General features: G+C 41.2%; 1 protein-coding gene across 11 annotated transcripts in view; it reads left to right on the top strand.

Annotated features, from left to right (window-relative positions):
- Positions 1 to 2,849: 2,849 nt before the first annotated feature.
- Positions 2,850 to 20,490, top strand: part of QKI (QKI, KH domain containing RNA binding) — a 299,731-nt gene continuing 282,090 nt past the window's right edge. For 8 of the 11 annotated variants that reach the window (XR_008444233.1, XR_008444234.1, XM_054021328.1 and 5 more), the window contains exon 1: positions 2,989 to 3,226. Coding sequence is in view for 9 of the 11 variants with exons in the window: in XM_054021328.1 (XP_053877303.1) it covers positions 3,085 to 3,226 (142 nt within the window). In the remaining 2 variants the exon portion in view is untranslated. Of the gene's footprint in view, positions 3,227 to 20,490 lie in introns of all 11 variants that reach the window. The other 3 variants (XM_054021335.1, XM_054021336.1, XM_054021334.1) reach the window with 1 other exon arrangement.

Genomic DNA, 20,490 nt, shown 5'->3' with positions numbered 1-20,490 from the left:
ATATGTATTTACAATAGGAAGATATAGAAAACACTTAAAAATACAGTCATTTTATTTAGTTTTGCTAAACTGACAACTCCGCTTTTCCCTAAACATTCTGTCAATACTAAACAATAACCAATAGTAATCAAGCACTAGTTAGCCCAGGAAGTCTGACTCAAAATGTGGTTTTGCTTAGTTTAGTTTTGGTTGCATTTTATTTAGCATAACAAATTTAAAATGGTTTATTTTCAAAAGAGCACTGATTTGTGTATATACAGAATTTGAACTACTATCATACTTGAAAAAACAATACCTAGATCCTTGAATGTTTTTCAGTTATAGATATCAAAACACTTTACAACACAGGTGAGGCATGTAGCTGAAGATCAACTGACTTCAATCACATGAACTATAACATCACTTCTAAAGTGACAAATGACCAAATTCCTTTACTTGGTTCATTTTATTAAAAAAAAGCACCAGGCAGACTATTAACTGTACTAAATATGTTAAAATTTCATTAAAAGTTTGATAACTAACAAAATCAAAGCAGAACCAGGAGAGTGAGGTGGGGCAGTTTTGGGTGTGTGATACCATTGTTCATAGAGTAACAGGGGCAGCACCCACAAATAATGCTCACCTACTTATCTGAAAACATATACAATGTTTTAATTTACTGTGCCAGGGAAAAAATTACTCTTGACACCTGATTCCAATTAGTTATTTTCAACCATTTTTTTTTATGAGGCCTGGTCTACAGCTTCCCTTGACCTAATTATGTCAGTGTACACACTACAGCCTTACGCCTGCTGATGTACATTGACATAATAACTCCACCTCCATGAGAGGGCACAGGGCTTACATCAGTGTAGTTTGGGTGACACAGTGTCAGGGTAGAGACTCTGGGTTATTTACATTGGCTGTTGACTGTCATTCTTGTCAATTTCACAGCTCCATGCTGTGAGCCATGAAACTGACAAGAAAGCCACCCAGCTTGGGCTGTCACCCCCGGGGGGCTGGGTGGGGGTTCTACCTAAAGCTTGGCTGCCCCGGCTCCCAGGCAGACTGCTGCCAACCTACCTGCACTGAGGCTCTCCATTCCCCACAGGGAGCCAAACAGCTGCCCAGGTGTTGGCCACAGAGCTCCCCACTGGGCGGGCACCCAGAGTGATGGGGGCAGCCAAGTTCCTGGTAGGAACCTGCACGGAGATGAGAGAGCCTGGACTCTCAGCCCCCACACTGGTCCTCTTACTCCAGTGGAAGTGCGCCTGGTGAGGATGCGCACCACTGACAAAAGTTGAGCAGTTGGATATCAACTGCAGTAATTACTGCCCTGGCTGTAAGTCAGCCTAATATGGGGCTATTTAAGTTTGTAGTGCAGACACGCCTAAGTCATTTTACTCCTGTTGAGCAAGTCACAAATGATGCCCTTTGTTTATTGATGATGTTCTTATCACTTAATATTACCATCCTCAAATGAAATGCTCAGGGCGCTCAGTGCTTTGGCGTTCGAGACGCTTCGGCCCTCCAGGGCTGGGCATTGCTTTATAGCTGCCCCCTCCCGCCCCGCTGTCCCTCGCGATTCACGGCTGCCTCTTCAATGAGAAACGCCTCGGCCGGGGCCTTTGGTGCGGCGGGCCGCACACGGCCATGCACCCAGCAGCATCGCGGGGCTGCGCGGCCCAGACATCGCCAGGGCTGATACGCCTAAAGAGCCGTGCGGGCTGCGCCGCTCCAGGCCGCGGGGCGGTAAACTACCCCCGCCTGTCACTCCCCTAAGCCGCTGGCACCCAGCGCCCGTCACGCTGCTGAGCGCAGGCTACACAAGCCCGCCGGCTCCGCGCCCCTGGACGACTGGGCGCCGCGGTGTGTGAGTGCAGGGGGCGGGGTCGCCTGAAGGCCGCTACCACGAGGCGTTTCCCTCTTCCCGTCCGTGGCTATCGGAGGCGGCGGAGCCTCCCATCCACCCCGCACCGCCTCCGGCAGCGGCGTTTCCGTCCCCCTCATCGCTGCCGCTGCAAACGTTGGCCGTTACTCCTCGCGCACCGCGTCCCCTCCCCATTCCTCCACAGGAGGCGGCGCCAAGGCGACGACACCCTCGAAACGGAATGTGAGGCTCACGGTCGCGCATGCGCAGCGTCGGGGCTTTCCCCCGCAGCACGTGACTCAGCCCCGCCCCCTCGCGGAATGAAGTAACAGGAGTTTGTTGTTTTGAAGAGTTTTTCATGCGTGCCTTTACGAGGCGAGCCGGGGCCGCGCGCAGGGGGAATAGCGCGAGCCTCTCCGCGTGCGCCGCACGTAGCTCTTCACGTGTGTGTGGAGAGGGGAAGAGAGGCGCGGAGCGGCCTCCTGGCTCCGCCTCTCCTTATTCCCGTCAGCGCTTCCCTGGGGAGCTGCGCCCCCCGCCCCACTAAGTCCCGAGAGTGGGAGTGAGGCGCGGGTTGGCTCCGCCAAGTGGCGCCGCCGCTGTTCCCTGACTAACGGCCGCCCCGCCCCTGCTCCCTCCCCCCGGCGTGTCCCTTCCCCTCCCCCCGCGTGTCCTGCCCCCTCCCCTGCCGCCGCCGCCGCCGCTACCAGCGCAGCCTGGACTAAGGCGAACTCCGGAGCGAACTGAGGAGAAGTGAGGAGGCGGCGGCGGGGCTGAGACTCACCAGCCACAGGCAGCGGGAGGGAGGTGGTGAGGACACCGGGCGCAGCGCGGCGGCAGAGACACCAGTAGCGGCCGGGAGAAAACAACCGGCGGCGGCGGCAGCTCCTCGGGAAGCAACAGCAGCAGCAGCGGCTGCCCGGCCCCCTCCCCCGCCGCGGAGAGCAGGCAGGGGCAGTGCAGCGGAGAGGCGCCGGGCTTAGCGTGTGCGCGCGGGAGGAGGGGGGACCTGGAGGACTGCGCCGGCCGGCCGGGGGCGCAGGGAGCCGGGGAACGGGGGGAGACCGAGTTTCCTCTTTTCTGCACCCGGGACCCGGCGGTGGCGGGTTGGTTTGTTGCTGATTGAATCTTCTTCCTCCTCGGGGAGCCCCCCCTCCCCGCCCGGATCCGGCCGGGCGCCCCGTGCCGTGGTTGGGCTGCGCGGCGGGCGCTCGCGGGCTCTGCGCGATTGGAATATGGTTGGGGAAATGGAAACCAAGGAGAAGCCGAAGCCGAGCCCCGATTACCTGATGCAGCTGATGAACGACAAGAAGCTGATGAGCAGCCTCCCCAACTTCTGCGGGATCTTCAACCACCTCGAGAGGTTGCTGGACGAAGGTAAAACACTCCCCCCCTCCCCGGGCCTCCGCGCTGCTCCCTGGATCCTTCTCCGTCCTCCATTCCTGCCCCGAGAGCCGCGGGTGGGCTCTTCCCCGGCTCCTTCTCCTCACGGGTGTCTCTAGACTCGGTCTCAGCCTCCCATGTCAATCCACGAAACAAAGGGCTCCCCCAGTTTCTGCCTGTAACAGCAGAGATTGGGGGGGGGGTCTCGCCTTGTGTGGTTCTCCCCTCCCCCGGTTCTCTGCCCATCGTCTGTTAAACGGGGGGAAGGGGAACCACCACCTTATGGAGGAGAGGGAGCGAACAGGAAGGGGAAAGGCGCTGAGGAATGTGGTTTGGGGGGAAGTGGGGGGACGGGAGGGTCGGTTGCAAGCTGTGTGGCTACTGGATCACGCTGGAAAGTATTGGAAGGAGAGAAGGGTCTTGTGTGGCGTGTTTTATGGGAGAGTTAATAGACTCATTTTGTGGGCCTGGAGCAAGGGAAGGGTGTTTGGTGTCGGGATTTGGCTGTTCTGGAAACTGCTTGAACTTGAACGACTAACACCGGAATGGCTGCGCTCCCTTCCGTGCTCTGGCATGGGCCCCCGCGTTACCCCACCCCAAACTGGTCACAAAGTAATAATTAAAAAATTCCCAGTGTGCGCGAAGGGAGCAAATTCTTATCCCAGTTGTCATATTTTAAAGACGCTAACGAAAAGATTCCTACGTGTGACTATAGTTGCTGAAAAGAATTACGAAATAAATTCTCTTCTGCTGCCAAATGTCCGCTGCTGCCTCCAGCCAGGGCGCCGTCTTCTCTGAGCCCCGCACCCAACTCCTGCTTGCAAAGGGTGCAGAGAGGCCGCTTATTCAGGGCCACATTCGTTCTCCGTTAATAATTCATTTTCACGGAAAGTGTTTACAAATCAGTGGTCTCATTTTAAAATAATGCCAACTGTTTGAAACCGCACACGTCCACTGCCTTTCTCCTTTTTGTATCTGTTTTATTGTGGTCTCCTTGTATTAAGAGGTTTTTTTTTTTTTAAGGTTCCTTGTATGTTTGGGGTGCCGGTTTTTTCATTGCAAGTGCACAAACAATAGTACTCAACTGAATGTACAGCCATTCAGTTTGGTGGGGATATACGGAAATCTGTTTAATATAATTACAGGAGTTAGTTTTAATCTGTGTGGAAATGAAAGCCATTGAAAGAGTTTCAGCTTTGATTCTGGGGAGTTTTAACACAAACTATGGGATTTTGAGATCTTATTGGGAAGGATTTCTGTCTGCAGTCAAATCCTTCTTATTTGAAAGAAAACTTTGTCAAGCGGTTGACCCCAAGGGAGAAAACTGTTTATATATTTGATAGGACAAAAAATTCAAAGACCATATGTAAAAATGAGAATGTGACCATATTGCAGCAGAAAATAACATACCTAGAAAAAATTTACCCTTTTGAAGGAAATGACAGGTGAAAAACAAGAATTGATACAACTGGACTCTAGTAAACAGTATTTCCTTGAAGTTTTTATTCATGTGTTTTGGAGGATTGATTTTATAAATCTTCAGTGAATGAAGGTGGTCATCAAAAGGAAAACCATTTAGAACATATAGTTATGGTCACTGTGAAAATATTCTTCAGAACGATTGAAAAGCAAGGGATGTAAAATCAAGAAGAAACTGGATGATGAAGACCCATTTAAACATAAATGAACTTCACAGAGGCCTGGTGATGGATTTTAAATTCCTGAAGTCTTTCAGGGTTATATGATCTGGTTTGGCGGGGAGGGGGGGAGCCCTACTAAAAGTTTGGTCATGAGAACAAAAGAGAGAAACATCGCTGGTGTCAAAAGGATGTTGAAATAGAAGAATACATGAGGTCACTGCATCTTTTGAAGGTGGTTGAATCCCGGAAGCCCTGGAAATCTGTTTTTATCAAAGTTTTCTAAATCCAAAATAATGGATATGAGGACTGTGGTGGAAGTTTAAAAATGTTACTGAATGTTCAAGCTGTTTTCACCTTTTTTTCCTAACTGTTCATTTTTTGTTTCTGAATAGCCCAGGAAGCATTCTACTTCTTCTTTAAGGCTTCCTGCTTTCGTTGTTGTTTGCATGGAAGAATTGTGGGGGCAGAAAACTTTCTGGAATGTCCCCAAAAAAAAAAAAAAAAGTTGCTTGCAAATCTAGTGAATTATCTGAAGATTTAAAAATGTGAACACTAAGGGGCGCCATTTATTTCTTTTTGTGAGAAAGATGAGGACAGATTTGTAAGATCTTTACTAACCTTAATACTAAAATTAGCAGCTTTACTAGAAGACAATCAAGAATTACATTTGAAGATATGCTTAAATATATATCTCTGTATTTAATTAATTATGAGCTTATATGCAGTGTTAGTTTGAGGTCTTTCATAAAAAAGCATGCATCGTAGAAAAGTTTAGCCAACTTTTTACACACACATCACAATGGACTAGGAAAAAATTCTGCAAAACTGTGTGCGCTCTGGCAACAAAAAGAGCAAGTTAAATATTTTGAACCAGATACGACATTAGATTTACCTTAATTTGTTGTCTAGCTTTTTAGGACACCCAAGATTTTATTTAGAGCACTTAGAGGTTTTGTATATAATTACAGTAATTTTAAGGTTCCTTAGTAGTAACTCTCAAAATAATACCAAATATTAATTAGTTTTTAGGAAGGCAGCAGGCATAGAAAAGTGAAGAAAAAAGGGAGTTAGTTTATTTTTCATCATTAGCAGAAATATATTTGGTTCACTTTTTAATAGATCACATTTCTATTTTAATAGTAGTGGTAGTTTCTGTTCTAGGTGTGGGTTTATTTTTTTTCTTTTAATAAAGCTTCCACAAAACAGGTTACCTTTTGTAAAGATTCTATTATTTATGCTTTTGGAGACATATTTCCAAAGGATTAGCAGCCGAGTCTTTTATTTTTATTCTTTACCATCCTACTTGTAGTAACACAAGCACTTAAAATAACCTTGATTAAAAATTTTTTTAAGTAAAATTAATTTTCTCTACTTATTCTAGATTATAGAAGTTTTCTTATGAGAATATTTTACACATGGCCTTATCTAAAGACAACAAATGGAGTGCATGTTATCTTGTAGTTCCAGTGTTAAATCAGAAGCAGAAATTGAACCAGCTATTCTGCTATATGATTATTGTCTCGGGTTTTTGTTACTCTTTTTACTCTTTAGTTGTTAGAACATATAACTAATTAAATGACTTATAAAACAGCCCATTCTACTCTGAACTTTGTTATCCAAAACATATTTTCATTTTCTGTACATTTCTCTAAAGGTTGATATTTGAAGATATTGATACCTTGTGCTGAATTCTGATTGAAGACCACTGACGTAGCTTTTTTGCAGTTTAATGTCCGCTTAAAGGTTATAGTGGTGGGTATGAACGTGGACTTCAAAAAACAAAAACATCAACTTCACTGTAAAACTCGAAGATTGGCTTTCTGCTTAGCTTACAAGTATTTTTCAAGTTGTAGCCTTTTTAACTCATGTGTAAAATAATTCTTTGGTAGATTAACAAGGGATGTTTAAAATGAACATCATAATAAGTAGGAAGTTGGATTGTTTTTATCAGACTAGTGCAAACCTGTTGGAAGAGGGGGGGTTTTCCTGAATGTCAAATGGGCTGTATTTCCTGTAATTGTTTGCACCATCAAATGGGACTTGATTTTTTTGCATTTGATTTTAGTTTCTAAAATACTTAAACATTTTGTTTAATTTAACCTATATTATGAATTTTGGTAACTCAATTTTTTGCTTTCCCCTTTTTATAATATGATCTTTTTCACTTAACAAATAAGTTATCTCATTTCTTGGACTTTGTTACCTAGAAATAAAGGTTTCAGAACTCTAAATATAGACTGAGATTTTAAAATAAATGGAAGTTATTTAGTTGAGATTTTCTGCAAACTAAAAAACATTAGGTTTATTAAACTATAGTTGTTAACTAACATTTTTTTACTGTTTTAGAAAAAGTAAAAAGTGTACTCTGATCTTAACAGACGGTAGTTCTAAAATACAGACATTCCGTCAATGAGTATAATCACATTAGATAGTGAGAATATTCAACCATGGACATGAAAATGTTTTTTATATGTGGCAGTAATACTGACTTTTAGAGGAATTTAGCTTATTGTTTAAGAATATCTTTGAATTGCTGATGCTACAGATGGCAAGATTCTGATACTCTTTGGTAGTACGCATCACTAAGGGTATCCGGTCTTTGACTTTCTGAGGATATTCATGTGGACTCCTATGAAGAATTACAGCTCTTTGTTTATACCCAAAAGTCTTTCACTTCACACTGTTAAATTGCTCTTTTTAGGAGTGAGGGAATTACTATAGATAAACCCAATCAAAAACGTGTACACACACACACTTCCTAAAGGAAATGATGAATTGGGAGATGGGATTTTTTATTTTTGCCTACTTTTGGAAATGAATAGGATTAGTTTCAGACAAATGTAAAACATGCTGCATCAACCTGAGTAACAGTAGTTACAACAAATTAAACTATAAATGCATCCAGACTCAAGGAGGCTTACATTACTTATATGTTGCTGTCAATTAGCCAGTACACTGGCTCTAAAAAAGTGCATATGAAAGTTGTGGAACTATGAAGGGCCAAATCATAGTTTTTATGAGAATAATCCAGTTGTCTTCAGCCAGGCTGCTTGCATGACTAAGGTTTGCGGGATTGGGTACCAAGTCCATAAATACTTTACTTTGGGATAATTCAGTTAACTTTGTACATGAGTAGCTCAATTGATTTAAATGAGAATACTTGCATAGGCAAAGTTAAGCACAGGCCTTTGGAGGATCAAGGCCTAAAATATTACATGTCTTGTCAGAATTTTCTTCAAATTAACTTTAAAATACATTTAAGAGGGTAAATGTTGTACCATTAAGAGCGTACACAATAAAAGACTAATGTTTTCTGTGTAGATATTAATAGTACCAACTTTACTGTTGAGTCTTTTCACTTGGTACCGCAACTATATGTAAAAGCATGGGGCAAACGCGAAGATTCTCTTTATAGGAAATTTCCACTTTATAAAATGGCATATAGTAACAGACAAGATTGTAGAGCTCCAGAATCTGTCTCTCAAGTCTGTAGTTGTAATATGGGGTGGTGTTCCCTTTCGAAATCTGTTAGAATACTTTTCAAAACAAAAGCCACATTGGACTGCATAATAAGAAAGTTTTATTCACGCACAGTCTCCTGAATTATTTGTGGACTACAAGTTAAAACATTACTTGTTTCTCAAAGAAGTATAGAGTTTAAAACTCCCTCACAAACATGATTCCCCCCCTCCCCTTTTCTGACAAACTATTTTTACCAGTGATTGCATATTTTTTGCATTGTTTGAAGGGACGTAGTCAACTAGAAAATCACTTTCTAAAAATTTTATATGTAAGATTATGCAGAAGACTAAAACAGTTAATGGAACAGGTTTTCCCCCCCCTGTTTTTGTTTAAGCATTTGACAGCAAATTGTGTATGTTCCTTTATCAGCGGAAAAAATGACTATCCCTTATAAACATAAGCAGAACAGAAAATCCCTTTTTTCAAATAAAAGGTATTTTAGACCATGTTCATGATATACCATTTAAAGGGTATGCTAACAGAAAATTATTTTAAGTTCTCTAAAAAATGGCTTAGCCTTTATTCAGCCAGTATAGAATGCACTCTTGGTTTAGAGATCTGCATTTTACATACTTAACATTTTCTGCTTACTAGAATTATTTTCTGTAATAGGGTCACTTTAGCTTTGAAAACTTGACCTTTGCATTTTCAACTGATTAGTATCAGTACATCACTTTTCATAATTATATTTTTAAAGAGCTGTCAACACCTAGGTTGTTTCAGAAAAAAAAATTTAGAAACACTTCTGTTGAATCTATTTTTCCCCTTCCTTTTTCTTTAAAACGTGGGTAAGGCCATTGTTCTGCTAAATATTTTTTTTACTTTCCTTTATGATTGTGTTTATACAAGATACTTGTTACTTTAGAGTTCGTATTCTCCTGGCTGCATATTCCTTCTCTGAAGTCATGCACAATAATTAGTTGTGATATATATAAATAGCTGTCACTTCAGGTAAGGAGTGATTGGCCAAGAACATATCAGATTAAGCAATGTAGTTACTGTTTTCATAACTAGTGAATGGAAAAAATACTATAAAATATTAATCAACAGAAGTGTTTCTAAAGAGGTTCTTCCCCCCCCTCATCCAAATTACTTAGACATTGGCAGCTGTTAAGAATACAGTAACTACAAAAAGTGATGCGCTGACATAGAAGGGTAGAAAATCCAAAGGTCAAGTTTCCAAAGCTAAGGCTTTAAAAATCAGTGACTGTCCCCTAGATAGTATGTGTATTAGCAGGGGAAGGTGGGATGCGAAATTGTTCATTTCTATTTCGCTAACAATTTTTTTGACAAATATACTTTTCCGGTTACCGATCTTTGTTAAAGAAAAGCTTTATCTCTGGAAGAGAACACACTTTAAAATGAGAACTATAAAACAGGAATGAGATCTATTTAAAATAGCATTTTAATTATGGAGACCACTAGAAAACAAACACTTTGAGTTTTGTCTTTTAGTCTTCCTAATCTTAAAGTACTCTGTTTATTTGACAATCGATTATTATAAAAATTGTTGTTAATTAGATGTATAGTTATCTGCTGATCTCATGTATGGCTGACAGAAGAGATGACCTGTGGTTAGCTAACTGACTATTGGGCCATCCTGACAACTCAAGCTGATGGAAATATGGCTGTAGAAACTGATGGGTTTTACTCTGCTTCTCTGATGAAGGGGGAAAAGCTTCTTTACCAAGAGGAGTGTAGAATAAATGAAATGCCCCCACTCACTGACCTTTGCCTTTATTGAAACATAATTCAGAAGCTTCTGATTAAGACTTGTGCATTTTGCCACATGGATTTTGTTCAGAACTGCATATACCAAAATATTCTTTGCATTTTGAAGTTTTTTAGTTTAAAAAGAAACCATATTCTAATACTAAGAACTAGTTGAAGCAGTAAAATTGGCTTCATGAAATCAAATTCAGGTTAACTCAATTGTCCATTGGATATTCTAAATTTCTCTGTAGTAGGAGAGGCTTTTATTGGTAAGCAGACTGGAGCTATGATTAATCTTCAGAATGGATTCTTGTTTGCTGGCAGTCAAGGGATTTTGTTTATTTTGTTGTGAATGGCTTGACTTAAACCATTATTTCTAAAATGAGTGACTGACATCTTTGCTGCTTGCCCTGGGTTGTTTTGAGTATACTAAACTTCTTTATGGATGATCTTTGATAGAAATGAAAAGTTACTGGTAATTTTTAATAGTGAAGTTTTTCCAATATAATTATAATTAAACAAGCAAAGTAAACCTTAAACAGAAAGTGATGCTCAACCTTAACTACAGCAGAGCTAGTGTTCTGCTATAATGTTATCAATGGTCTTAAGTACGCTATATTTTTTATGTGTATCTGAACTGTCAAATTACTGTAGATAACATTTGTCATGTGGGTTTAGAACTTGAAGTTCCTGCTTTCGATAGTCCATAATTCCTTAACAGCTGGTAGTGTCTATGTTTGAAGGAGGTAACAAAATGCCAATTTTAAGTCTACTGACAGTGTAAAAGTACTGATTGTAAATATTTTCTAGTACTTATTTGTTTTTGGCATACATTTTTATCCTTGTCTTGACTTACTCGTTTTTTCAGACTGCTAGTGACAAATGTGATTCATTTTCACTACAGTTACTGGGAAAAATTTATGCAGCAAAGGGGAGATAGAATAGGTGCTTTTTATAACTTTGTGCAACAAGTTTGCAGTAAGCACTAAACAACTTCTTTGTGTGAGTAAATCTCTCCATTAAGTCTTGTAGGGTGGGATTTTTAGTGCATAGTAGGGGGTTATAGGAGCGCAAATCCTGTTGAAAGCCAATGAGATTTATGCTCTCAACTTAGGTCCATTTGAAAATCTCATCCCCCTGTGTGGAAATAGAAACAGTGATTGAATGTTGAGGATATTTTATTCTATTCTAATGAATTAGGGTAGGTTTCTGTACTTTTAAGATGGCATATCCTAGGAACTATGACACCTTGTGATTTTATTATTCCATTCTAGGAAGTGCAATCCTTAATTTTCATTTTAAAAACACAAACATATTCAGGAAACTTCTGAGGAAAATCAATTAAGAAAACTTTACTGCACAGTTTACGTTCAGGTGGGCTTATCAGTATAGCAGTATAAAACCATTTTAATGAGCACTTGTAGTAATATTTTTAAAGAAAAGTTCAAGTAGAGTTATTTCTGTATAGGTACTACACGGAGAACTCCAGAGACTTACGTTTCTCATTTGTCAACTGAACAGATAATATGTGAACAGAGGTGGTGGAAGATTCTCACCTATTTCATCCCTGTTCTGGGTGGATCTTCTCTGGGCTAAGAGGTTTGTCTCTAGTCCTCATGTGTGTTGGGTTCTTTGCATCTGAGACTGCTAACAGATGTCAGATAGTGCTAATAGTATATTTTTGTTTGTTTGTCTCAGTCTAGTTTCAAATGGACAATCCCATCTCATAGGCCCGCTAGCATCCAGTGTTAAACTTTGCTGGAAACTTCATTGTTTAAACCTCTCCACTTCTGAAACTGTATCTCTTTCTCTTAGTTCTTCAGTCTGTATTAAACACATTATCTTGGAGAGCCACCTACCTTTTGCTTTCTGGAAACTTTACTCCCCTCTCCCCCAGCCATGTGTTCTCTTATTAAAGTACAGCAGTTAAAGTACACCGCTACCTCGATATAACATGAATTCGGATACAACGTGGTAAAGCAGTGCTCCAAGGGGAAAGGGGGTGCTGCGCACTCCGGTGGATCAAAGCAAGTTCAATATAATGCGGTTTCACCTATAACGCGGTAAGATTTTTTTGGCTCCCAAGGACAGCGCTATATCGAGGTAGAGGTGTATGGTCTAGTATCTGAGAAAGGGAGTGTGAGGGGTTTCTCCAAAGGAGATGCCAGTGGCACATTATATTTTGTTTAATATCAAATTTTTGGTTGGCAGATCAGGATAAAATCAATACTAAAAAAAGGCAATTAGCTTCGTTATGTAGTGCTTGTATTTGATGGTGGTCAACTCTTTAAGTGGTGGCAGCTTGTTTAGTACTTGTGTAAATTATGGGTTAATTAAGTTGTCTTAATCTAATTGCCTTTAAATCTTCAAAAGTCACTGCACAATTCCTGAATACAGGCATGGAGGAAGTCTAAACTTGTAGTAATTGGGGTGCTGTACTTCAGGTTCGTTTGGTTTAGATGCATGGAAAAAACTTGTACAAAGTTCCCTCTGTCCCTGTATTGTCCAATGCTAGTTTCTCACTAAGTTCCCCAAATTCAGTTTACTTCAGTTTATTTTTAAGTGTTAGTGGGGACAAGCATGAGTTGCTTCATAGAACTTACTTTACATATGCCCTGTGAAGCATCTACAAAACAACTAAAACAAAATTTCTAAATACTGTACTTGGAGAATTCTCTTGTCAGTAGCTTATAACAGTTTCAGTTAATCTGAATCTGGTCTGAATAAATAGGTATTTAGGAAAGGATTTGCAGAAGATCCTAAGTGACTTTAAGAGCACTAGTCCCATTGAAAATCAGTGGGATTTTTGTTCTCAAGGGTACGTCTTTGACATAAAAAGGGTGTTCTTACAACAAGGTAATGTGTATTAGCCATCTCACTGTAAAATCATAGTGGAGAGAAGGCATAGACAGTTTTCACCATGATGTAGCTAGGTGAGTTTGTGCCTGGGTGAGGGACATAGTGTTGACTTCGTCTCACCTTTCTTGCAGTGAAGAGAGAGCCAATGTCAGTTGCTTGTGATTTTTTTTTTTTTTTTTTTTTTAAATCCTACCCTATTTGTGAATATACCTATTTGCATGACTTTTAGGAAGGATTCTATTAATCTCCTCATCTAACTGCTGATGTGAACGGACTTGATTGTCAAAGTGGCATTTGAAGAACTATATAATAGGTGCTATGTAAATTAAGTAAAACATGGGCACAGATTACATTCATAGTCATAAATTTTAAGGCCAAAAGGGACCACTAGTCTCATGATCTGTATATCACAGGTCACCAACACGTGTGCCCTAAACCCAACAACCAAAATGAGACCACAGGTATTACAGCCCTTGGGAGGCTAGACTGTTAGGTGCCACAGGCACAGAATAGGAGGGATCGACATGCACCAGTGCTTGAAGCCCCTGCAATCTGAGGGAAAGGATTAAGTCAGAGACCCCCAGATAATCTTGGCAAGTGACCCCACGCACACACTCCCTGCGGAGGGAAAAATTCCTTCCTGATTCCACATATGGCAATCAGTTAGACCTTGAGCAAGAACCAGTCAGCCAAGCACCTGAGAGAGAGAATGCTCAGTGCCAACTCAGAGCCCTGACCACCTTGCTCCATGTCCTATCTCCAGCTGTGGCTGTCCCTGATCCTTCAGGGGAAGGAGATGATGCTAAAATCCTCGCAGAATACAGTAAGGGGAGAAATCCCTTTCTGACCCCTCCTGGTGGCTGTCTGAAACATTCCTAAAGTTCATGCTTCAGGGTAAGACATAAACCGCAAGTGAGCCCCGAGGCTGTTGTCTTGAGCCCAACCATCATAACAAGCAATCCTGTCATACAATTGCACTCCTGAATTTATCCAGCTCTGTCAAATCTAATTAAATTGTTTTGGCCCCATTATGAAAGTTAGTGAAATGAATTATATAATTTAAGGATATACAGTAACTCCTCACTTAAGGTTGTAGTTATGTTCCTGAAAAATGCGACTTTAAGCGAAACGATGTTAAGCAAATCCAATTTCCTCATAAGAATTGATGTAAATGAGGGGTTTAAGTTCCAGGGAACTTTTTTTCACCAGACAAAAGACACTTATACACACACACAGAGTATAAGTTTTAAACAAACCATTTAATACTGGTACACGATGATGATTGTGAAGATTGGTTGAGGTGGAGGAGTCAGAGGGTGGGATATTTCCAGGGAATGCCTTACTGCTAAATGATGAACTAGCAATTGGCTGAGCCCTCGAGGGTTAACTCTCTCACTCTACTGTACAAAGCAGCAGGAAAGGAGGGAGGGCAGACAGAGGCAGACACACACACCCTGTGTGTGTGTGTGTGTGTGTGAGAGAGAGAGGTACGCATTTCCCCTTTAAGTATGAAGAGTGGGGTCAGATGTACACAGCCTTGTTAATTAGATCAGCAAGTTGAGACCGGGCTGCAGCTGCTGCTGCCTGGAAGCTCCCTCTGTCGTGTGTCCCCCTGTTCTATGGAAGATGGGGTAAGCGGGGTGTGGGGGGAGGGAGACACCCTGACATTAGTCCCCTTCTTCCTCTCTTCTCCCTCTCCCCCCCCCCCCCAGCAAGCAGGAGTCTCGGGGAGCAGCTCCAAGGCAGAGGGCAGGAGCAGCACATGGCAGTGTGGGGAGGGACAGCTGCAATTGCTAGCCTGCTGGACAGCTGCTGCACAGGGAACTTAGGGAGAGCTAATACGGGGGCTGTCGGTCCACCCTGATTCCAACCACCCACCAGCTAGCTCCACTGCGCTGCTCTTCCTGCAAGCAGTGGACAAAGCAGCATTGCACAACTTTAAATGAGCATGTTCCCTAATTGATCAGCAACGAAACAATGTTAACTGGGACGACTTTAAGTGAGGAGTTACTGTAGTCTGATTTGGAAGACCGTTGAATTTGCAAATAAATATCTTAAGGCCAGTTTTGTCCTAGAGAGAAGGCTAGATTACTTGTGAGTGTTTTTTCTTTCACACATGCAATTGTTACAATGGTCAGTTATCACGTGGTAGTGTTTTGGAGAAAGACCATAGACAAGTGACAGTAATAATAGTATAAAAAGGGGGTGGGGAGGGGAATTGTTACTCTTAAGCAAATAAGTCTCATGAAGCTTAATGCAATATTTTGCTCTTTTCCCTCTTCACGGAAAGGCTTGTTTTTGTGTCCAGCCACTGAGGCATAAATCATTTTTGGAGAGTGAATTGAAAAGAATGTTAATTGAAATATTTACATTTGTTTAATCCAGAATCAAAACCATCTTGGTAGAAATATAAAAATGGGACACTGCCTTGTTTCCAGTAGGGCTATTCATTTAAAAAAAATACAGAATTTATGAAGTAAAACATCTGACAGTCTCTATACAGAAGCTGTTACCTGTGTGTTCTAACTAATCAAGCCTAAAGTGAAACAATTTGCAGTGATAAAGGGTTAATTTAGATTAAATTCCATAGGTATTGCAGTTTTTCCAGTCACTCATAATTCAGGTGTAGTTCCTAGGGAACCAAAGGACAGTGCATCAGCTATATAGATAATGGGGTACATAAAGCTAGTGCCTATTGATTTACTAACTGTTTTATTCATAACTATTCATGAGGAAACTTGTTGGTTCCAAATGGGAGGTTTAATGCACATTGAGGCTACTTGATAGTTCAGAGTTTTAATATTGCTAAGTGTCTTCAGTCAGAAAGGTACACTTGCGTCAGCCTCAGATTAACATAGGGTGAATAACAGAGCAATTTATCAACCAGGCAGCCCTGAAGAGTGTCAGCAAGAAGGCTGACGATGATTAATTGGATGAAAGTGGGTGCTGCAGTAGATAGCCACTACAGCCCACTGTTAAGGCCACAGTCTTGAGGGATGGCAGCTGATATTTAGCTATGTGCAGGGTAATTAAGTGAGGAGGAGCTGCAATCCTGTGCTTGGCTGAGTAGAAAACATGTCCTTTTATACTTCAAGAATTTTAGCGACTTCTGTAGCTTAGTCTGGCAAATGGACAACCGAATCATACAATATGGAAAAGGATTTTTAAACACCATATATATTTAGGACTCGGAGTTGCTACATTCCTGAGGCAGATACCTGAAGTTCAGTTAAATGTCATGATTATTTTCAGAAATGTTACAGGCCAATGGATTTCTTGTGCAGATAGTGATTTGGAAGCAAGATTATTTTAGTTTATGCTTCAAATTAATTTTCTCATGTTTAACTTCTTATATCTTTGAGTTCCAGTTATTTGGTATTTATGTATTTTTATATATATATATAATAAAAAATACTCGTTCATAAGCCGACTTTTTTTAGTAAAAAAGGGAAGCACCAGAGAAGGGGGTCAGCTTATGAATGGGTATAGAGAGGGAGAGGTGGGACACAGCCCCTCCCCCCAACAGAGGGAGCAAGGAGAGGTAGCACAGCCAGCAGAACCAGAAGGGAAGAGGCGGGGCCAGAGTGTCTCGGCTTCTGGCCACACCTCTCTCCCCCCCAGCCTCCAAAGCAGCTGCAGCTCTGCTGCTGGGGTCTGCCCCCCAGAGCAGGCTGTGGCCGCCTGGCCGTGCTGCCCAGCCCACTGGAACACGCTGTGGCCGTGCCGCCCGGCCTCACAGAGCAGCTCCAGCCAGGCCAGAGACATCCTCCCCAGATAAGGTGGGAAGGGATGGGATGGGGAGAGTGTGGGGATCCTGGGCTAGGGGTGGGGTTGTGTGTGGGGGGGAGGAGTGGTCACAGGGGTTACTCCCCTGACCCCCAGCTTCTCCCCTCCCCCCAAAAAAATTTCCCCACCAGTTGCTGTCCCAGCTAATTAGGATAAGCAGCTGGCGCGCCGAGACACTTTGTTTACTTAGGTTTACCTCCATGCCTGTGGATGCTCGAGGTAAACAAACCATTTCTGCCTGCCAGCGGCTTATCCTGGTGGCCTGGGAGCCAAAGTTTGCTGACCCCTGAATTATAGGGTCAGCTTATGAATGGGTCATAAAAATTTTCCATTTTTACTTATCTATCTTGGGGGTTGTTGGCTTATAAACGTACCGGCTTATGATTGAGTATATACGGGTAAAACACTAAGTGCACAGAAAATAAAGAAATAGTTATGAACTAAAGGAGATTAGTCTAGATATAAAATTGCCTGTTGCTTCTCCAAGCATTGCACAAGAAGATATGGAGAAGGAAGCTTTAACAGAAGTAGATTATGAGGTTCCTTGTTTTTGCCATGTGCAGATGTTTATCCATTTTATTTAGTGAATATTAAATGTACTTTTTTGCTGTTGATGTCTAATTTACTTTGTACAGAAAACATGAGTATATTTCTCTCAAATAATTTCCAATGTTTACATTTAAGGTTGTGAGCCACCTGTATTCCTTACTCAGTGTCTTAGACCATTATAAGGTGTTAACAAATTTATAAATTGAGTGTGCAATCAGTTCTGTACACTTGGGCTTCCCCAGGGCTTGTCTACTCTTAAAATGCTGCAGTGGCACAGCTGAACTGTAGCAACTGAGCTGCTGTAGTGCTACAGGACAAGTCTGTGCTACAGTGCTACATTGGTGCAGCTGCACCGCTGTAGCATGTCTGGTGAGGACACGCTACGCTGATGGGAGAGCACTCTCCCGTCGTTATTACTCGACACAGCTTCTGCTTCTTGCTGAGGTGAACAGGAGAGTGTCTCCCGCCGACGTAGCACAGGTGTGGACAACACAAAACTTGCTTTGTGGGGAAGAGGCTTTGTCACGCCCCTGAGTGATGTAAGTTATATTGACTTAAATGATAGTGCAGACCTCCCCTCTGAAGGTGCTACCTACATTGATGGGAGGGCTTCTCCTGTCCTGTAGGTAATCCACCTCTCCAAGTGGTAGTAGCTAGGTCGATGGGAGAATTCTCCCATCAACTTAGAGCTATCTATGCTGGGGGTTAGATTTGTTTAATTGCGTCAGAAGGACAGATCTATGGAAAACAATTTTTCTTTTCAAAATTTTTACCATGATATTCCTTGATATTAAGTACATATAGAAATATAATATGCAGTTAATATGATATTCATTTACTGATAAAGCTTACAGAGGATCTCTTGTTTCTATTAATAAAGCTTAAACTCTTTTTTTTTTTTTTTTTTTTTCTAATTAATAGTATAACTACTAACCAGTAGCTTATATATGTTACATAGTGGAGATACTGTAGATGGAGGACAGTTTAATGTCATTGTAAAAAGCTTGGGATTTTGAAGAAGGAATGACTATGACTACTAATGAAACTTGGATAATTTCCAAGCCCTGAAGCTAATTGGCTTCTTAATGCTGCAAATATAAAGGCAAATATTGTGCACGTATTAATTTGAGTGGGATTGTACCATAAATATGGTAGAAAGACTAAAAAAAATGTATTTACTTTCAAAAGAAATGCATTATGTACTATATAAATTACTGCAGAAAACACTCACTGATTTTGAAATAGTGTTACAGGTTTCTTACAAATAGTTAACTATCTTCATAGCAAAGCCAGTAAATTTAGATTTAAATAAGCAAAACACAGTCCAGTTTTTGCATAAAAGACGTGAGTGTAAAGTTAAAAACTGGCCTCCTAAAATTAAGTGTTCAGCATTTTGCACTGGAATATATTCCTTTTCAGAAATGATATCAGTCTTTCAAAAACTGTTTGCTTAAAATAGCAAACTAGCTTTTAAACTTAATAGTTGGAATTTAATAAGTCAGATTATACTTCCACCTTCCTAAAAACTTTCAAACAAGCCATAAAGTAGCATTAAGAGAAGTCTAAAGGTGACAATTAAATTACAGCAGGACCAACACTGCTTTTTTCCAGGTGTCTTAATATGAAAGTCACATGAAGAAAGTATAAAAGAGTTTACCTTTTAAAGGTTTACTGTCAAATAACATGTTTCTAGTATATAGCTTTTATTTTTCGATTAAAGGAATGCATTTGGGTTAAAATGTGAATTATTTTTTAAAATTATTACCTGTATTGTATAAACTTTTGCTTATTAAAACAATTTTATAAAGCCATTTCCCTGTTCACCATTTATGCTGTTTATTTCACAAAGGTTTTCTTCAGACTACAGAAATCATGAAAATATTTCTATTGACCTTAAGCTTAGTACAATCTAACTTCACGAAATACAATTTTTGTGTTAACTTAAATTTAACAATCCTTTAAATGTATTGACTTAATTTGTTGGTGAGCAATTTCATCTACAGTTTTGTTCTTCCATTTTCTCTCATTTGCCCATTTTTATTAAGGCTAAAACTAACACCTGTTTGATTTGCTTTTTTTGTATGCTCTGGTATCATCAGTTATTGTCAGTCAGGCTCTGTAAGTAGGTGTGCACAAAATGTAGCATAAAGAATGTCTGTGGCAAAAGTTCTTTACTCAGAGTTTTGTGTTTAGCCTTCCACACTATCACATGAAACCATGATCTCAGAAGTGAAACAATCTCTTCGGGCAGTATTCTCTGCACCTGGAGGAGGCATCATTATAAGTCTGTCAAGATTGCCTCTTTGAGCTAATCTACAGGGTGAGGTAATGCGCACTAATGTGTTGTGTATTAATTGGTCCATGTAGACCCTGCTGGTGCACTTTACTGTAGTGCTGCTTGAATCAGTTCTATGTTGAAGCTCCTCTTTTGGCCTCTTTTTTTTTTTTTTTTAAATGCTTTAAAGACACCCTCAAGATAAACATCAAGAGTTGTGGCTTTGACACCACATACTGGGGGATGGACAGCAGTCTAGGGATAACTGGCAAAAAATTGTCAGAGAGGAAATGTCCACATTTGAGGAAAATCACCTGGCTGTGGTAGCAGAAAAATGCTGGGAAAGAAAGGAAAGACAACTGTCATGCAGCAATTGTTGCCCAACCCTGTGTTCCATCACCACCTGCAATGTCTGCCAATGAGCCTGTGGCTCAAGGATCGGCCTCCTCCGTCACCAAAGGACCCATGAAAAATAAAATCTGTGAAAGAAATCATCCTTGACATTGTGGTATCACTGATGATAATAAAGCTCAATAAGGAATGTTTAGTGCATACCAGCAGGGTCTACAGACTACATGAAAATGCAGTTAAATCACACCCGTGTGGTGTGCATTGCCTCACTATTCATACTAGAAACTTTAAAACCCTTTTCAGTTTTATTAGTGAAAATGACTGAGGATAGATGTGTAAATGTACACTACATTGTGTGGTTTGGTAGTATTACAATTGCAGTAGTAGAATGTGCCCAAGAACATCATGGCAATACTGTTTTGATTCTGTGGGAACACTCCCATAGATATCATGAGTAAGGGTTTTGGCGGGGTGACCAACCAGTGGCTCTGGAGCATGTGGCTCTTCAGAAGTTTAAAATGCGGCTCCTTGCATAGTTGCGGACTCTCGGGCTGGAGCTACAG

Source organism: Malaclemys terrapin, chromosome 3 (genome assembly GCF_027887155.1).
Source record: "Malaclemys terrapin pileata isolate rMalTer1 chromosome 3, rMalTer1.hap1, whole genome shotgun sequence".
NCBI lineage: Eukaryota > Metazoa > Chordata > Testudines > Emydidae > Malaclemys > Malaclemys terrapin.
This window is presented reverse-complemented; position numbering and strand designations above follow the sequence as displayed.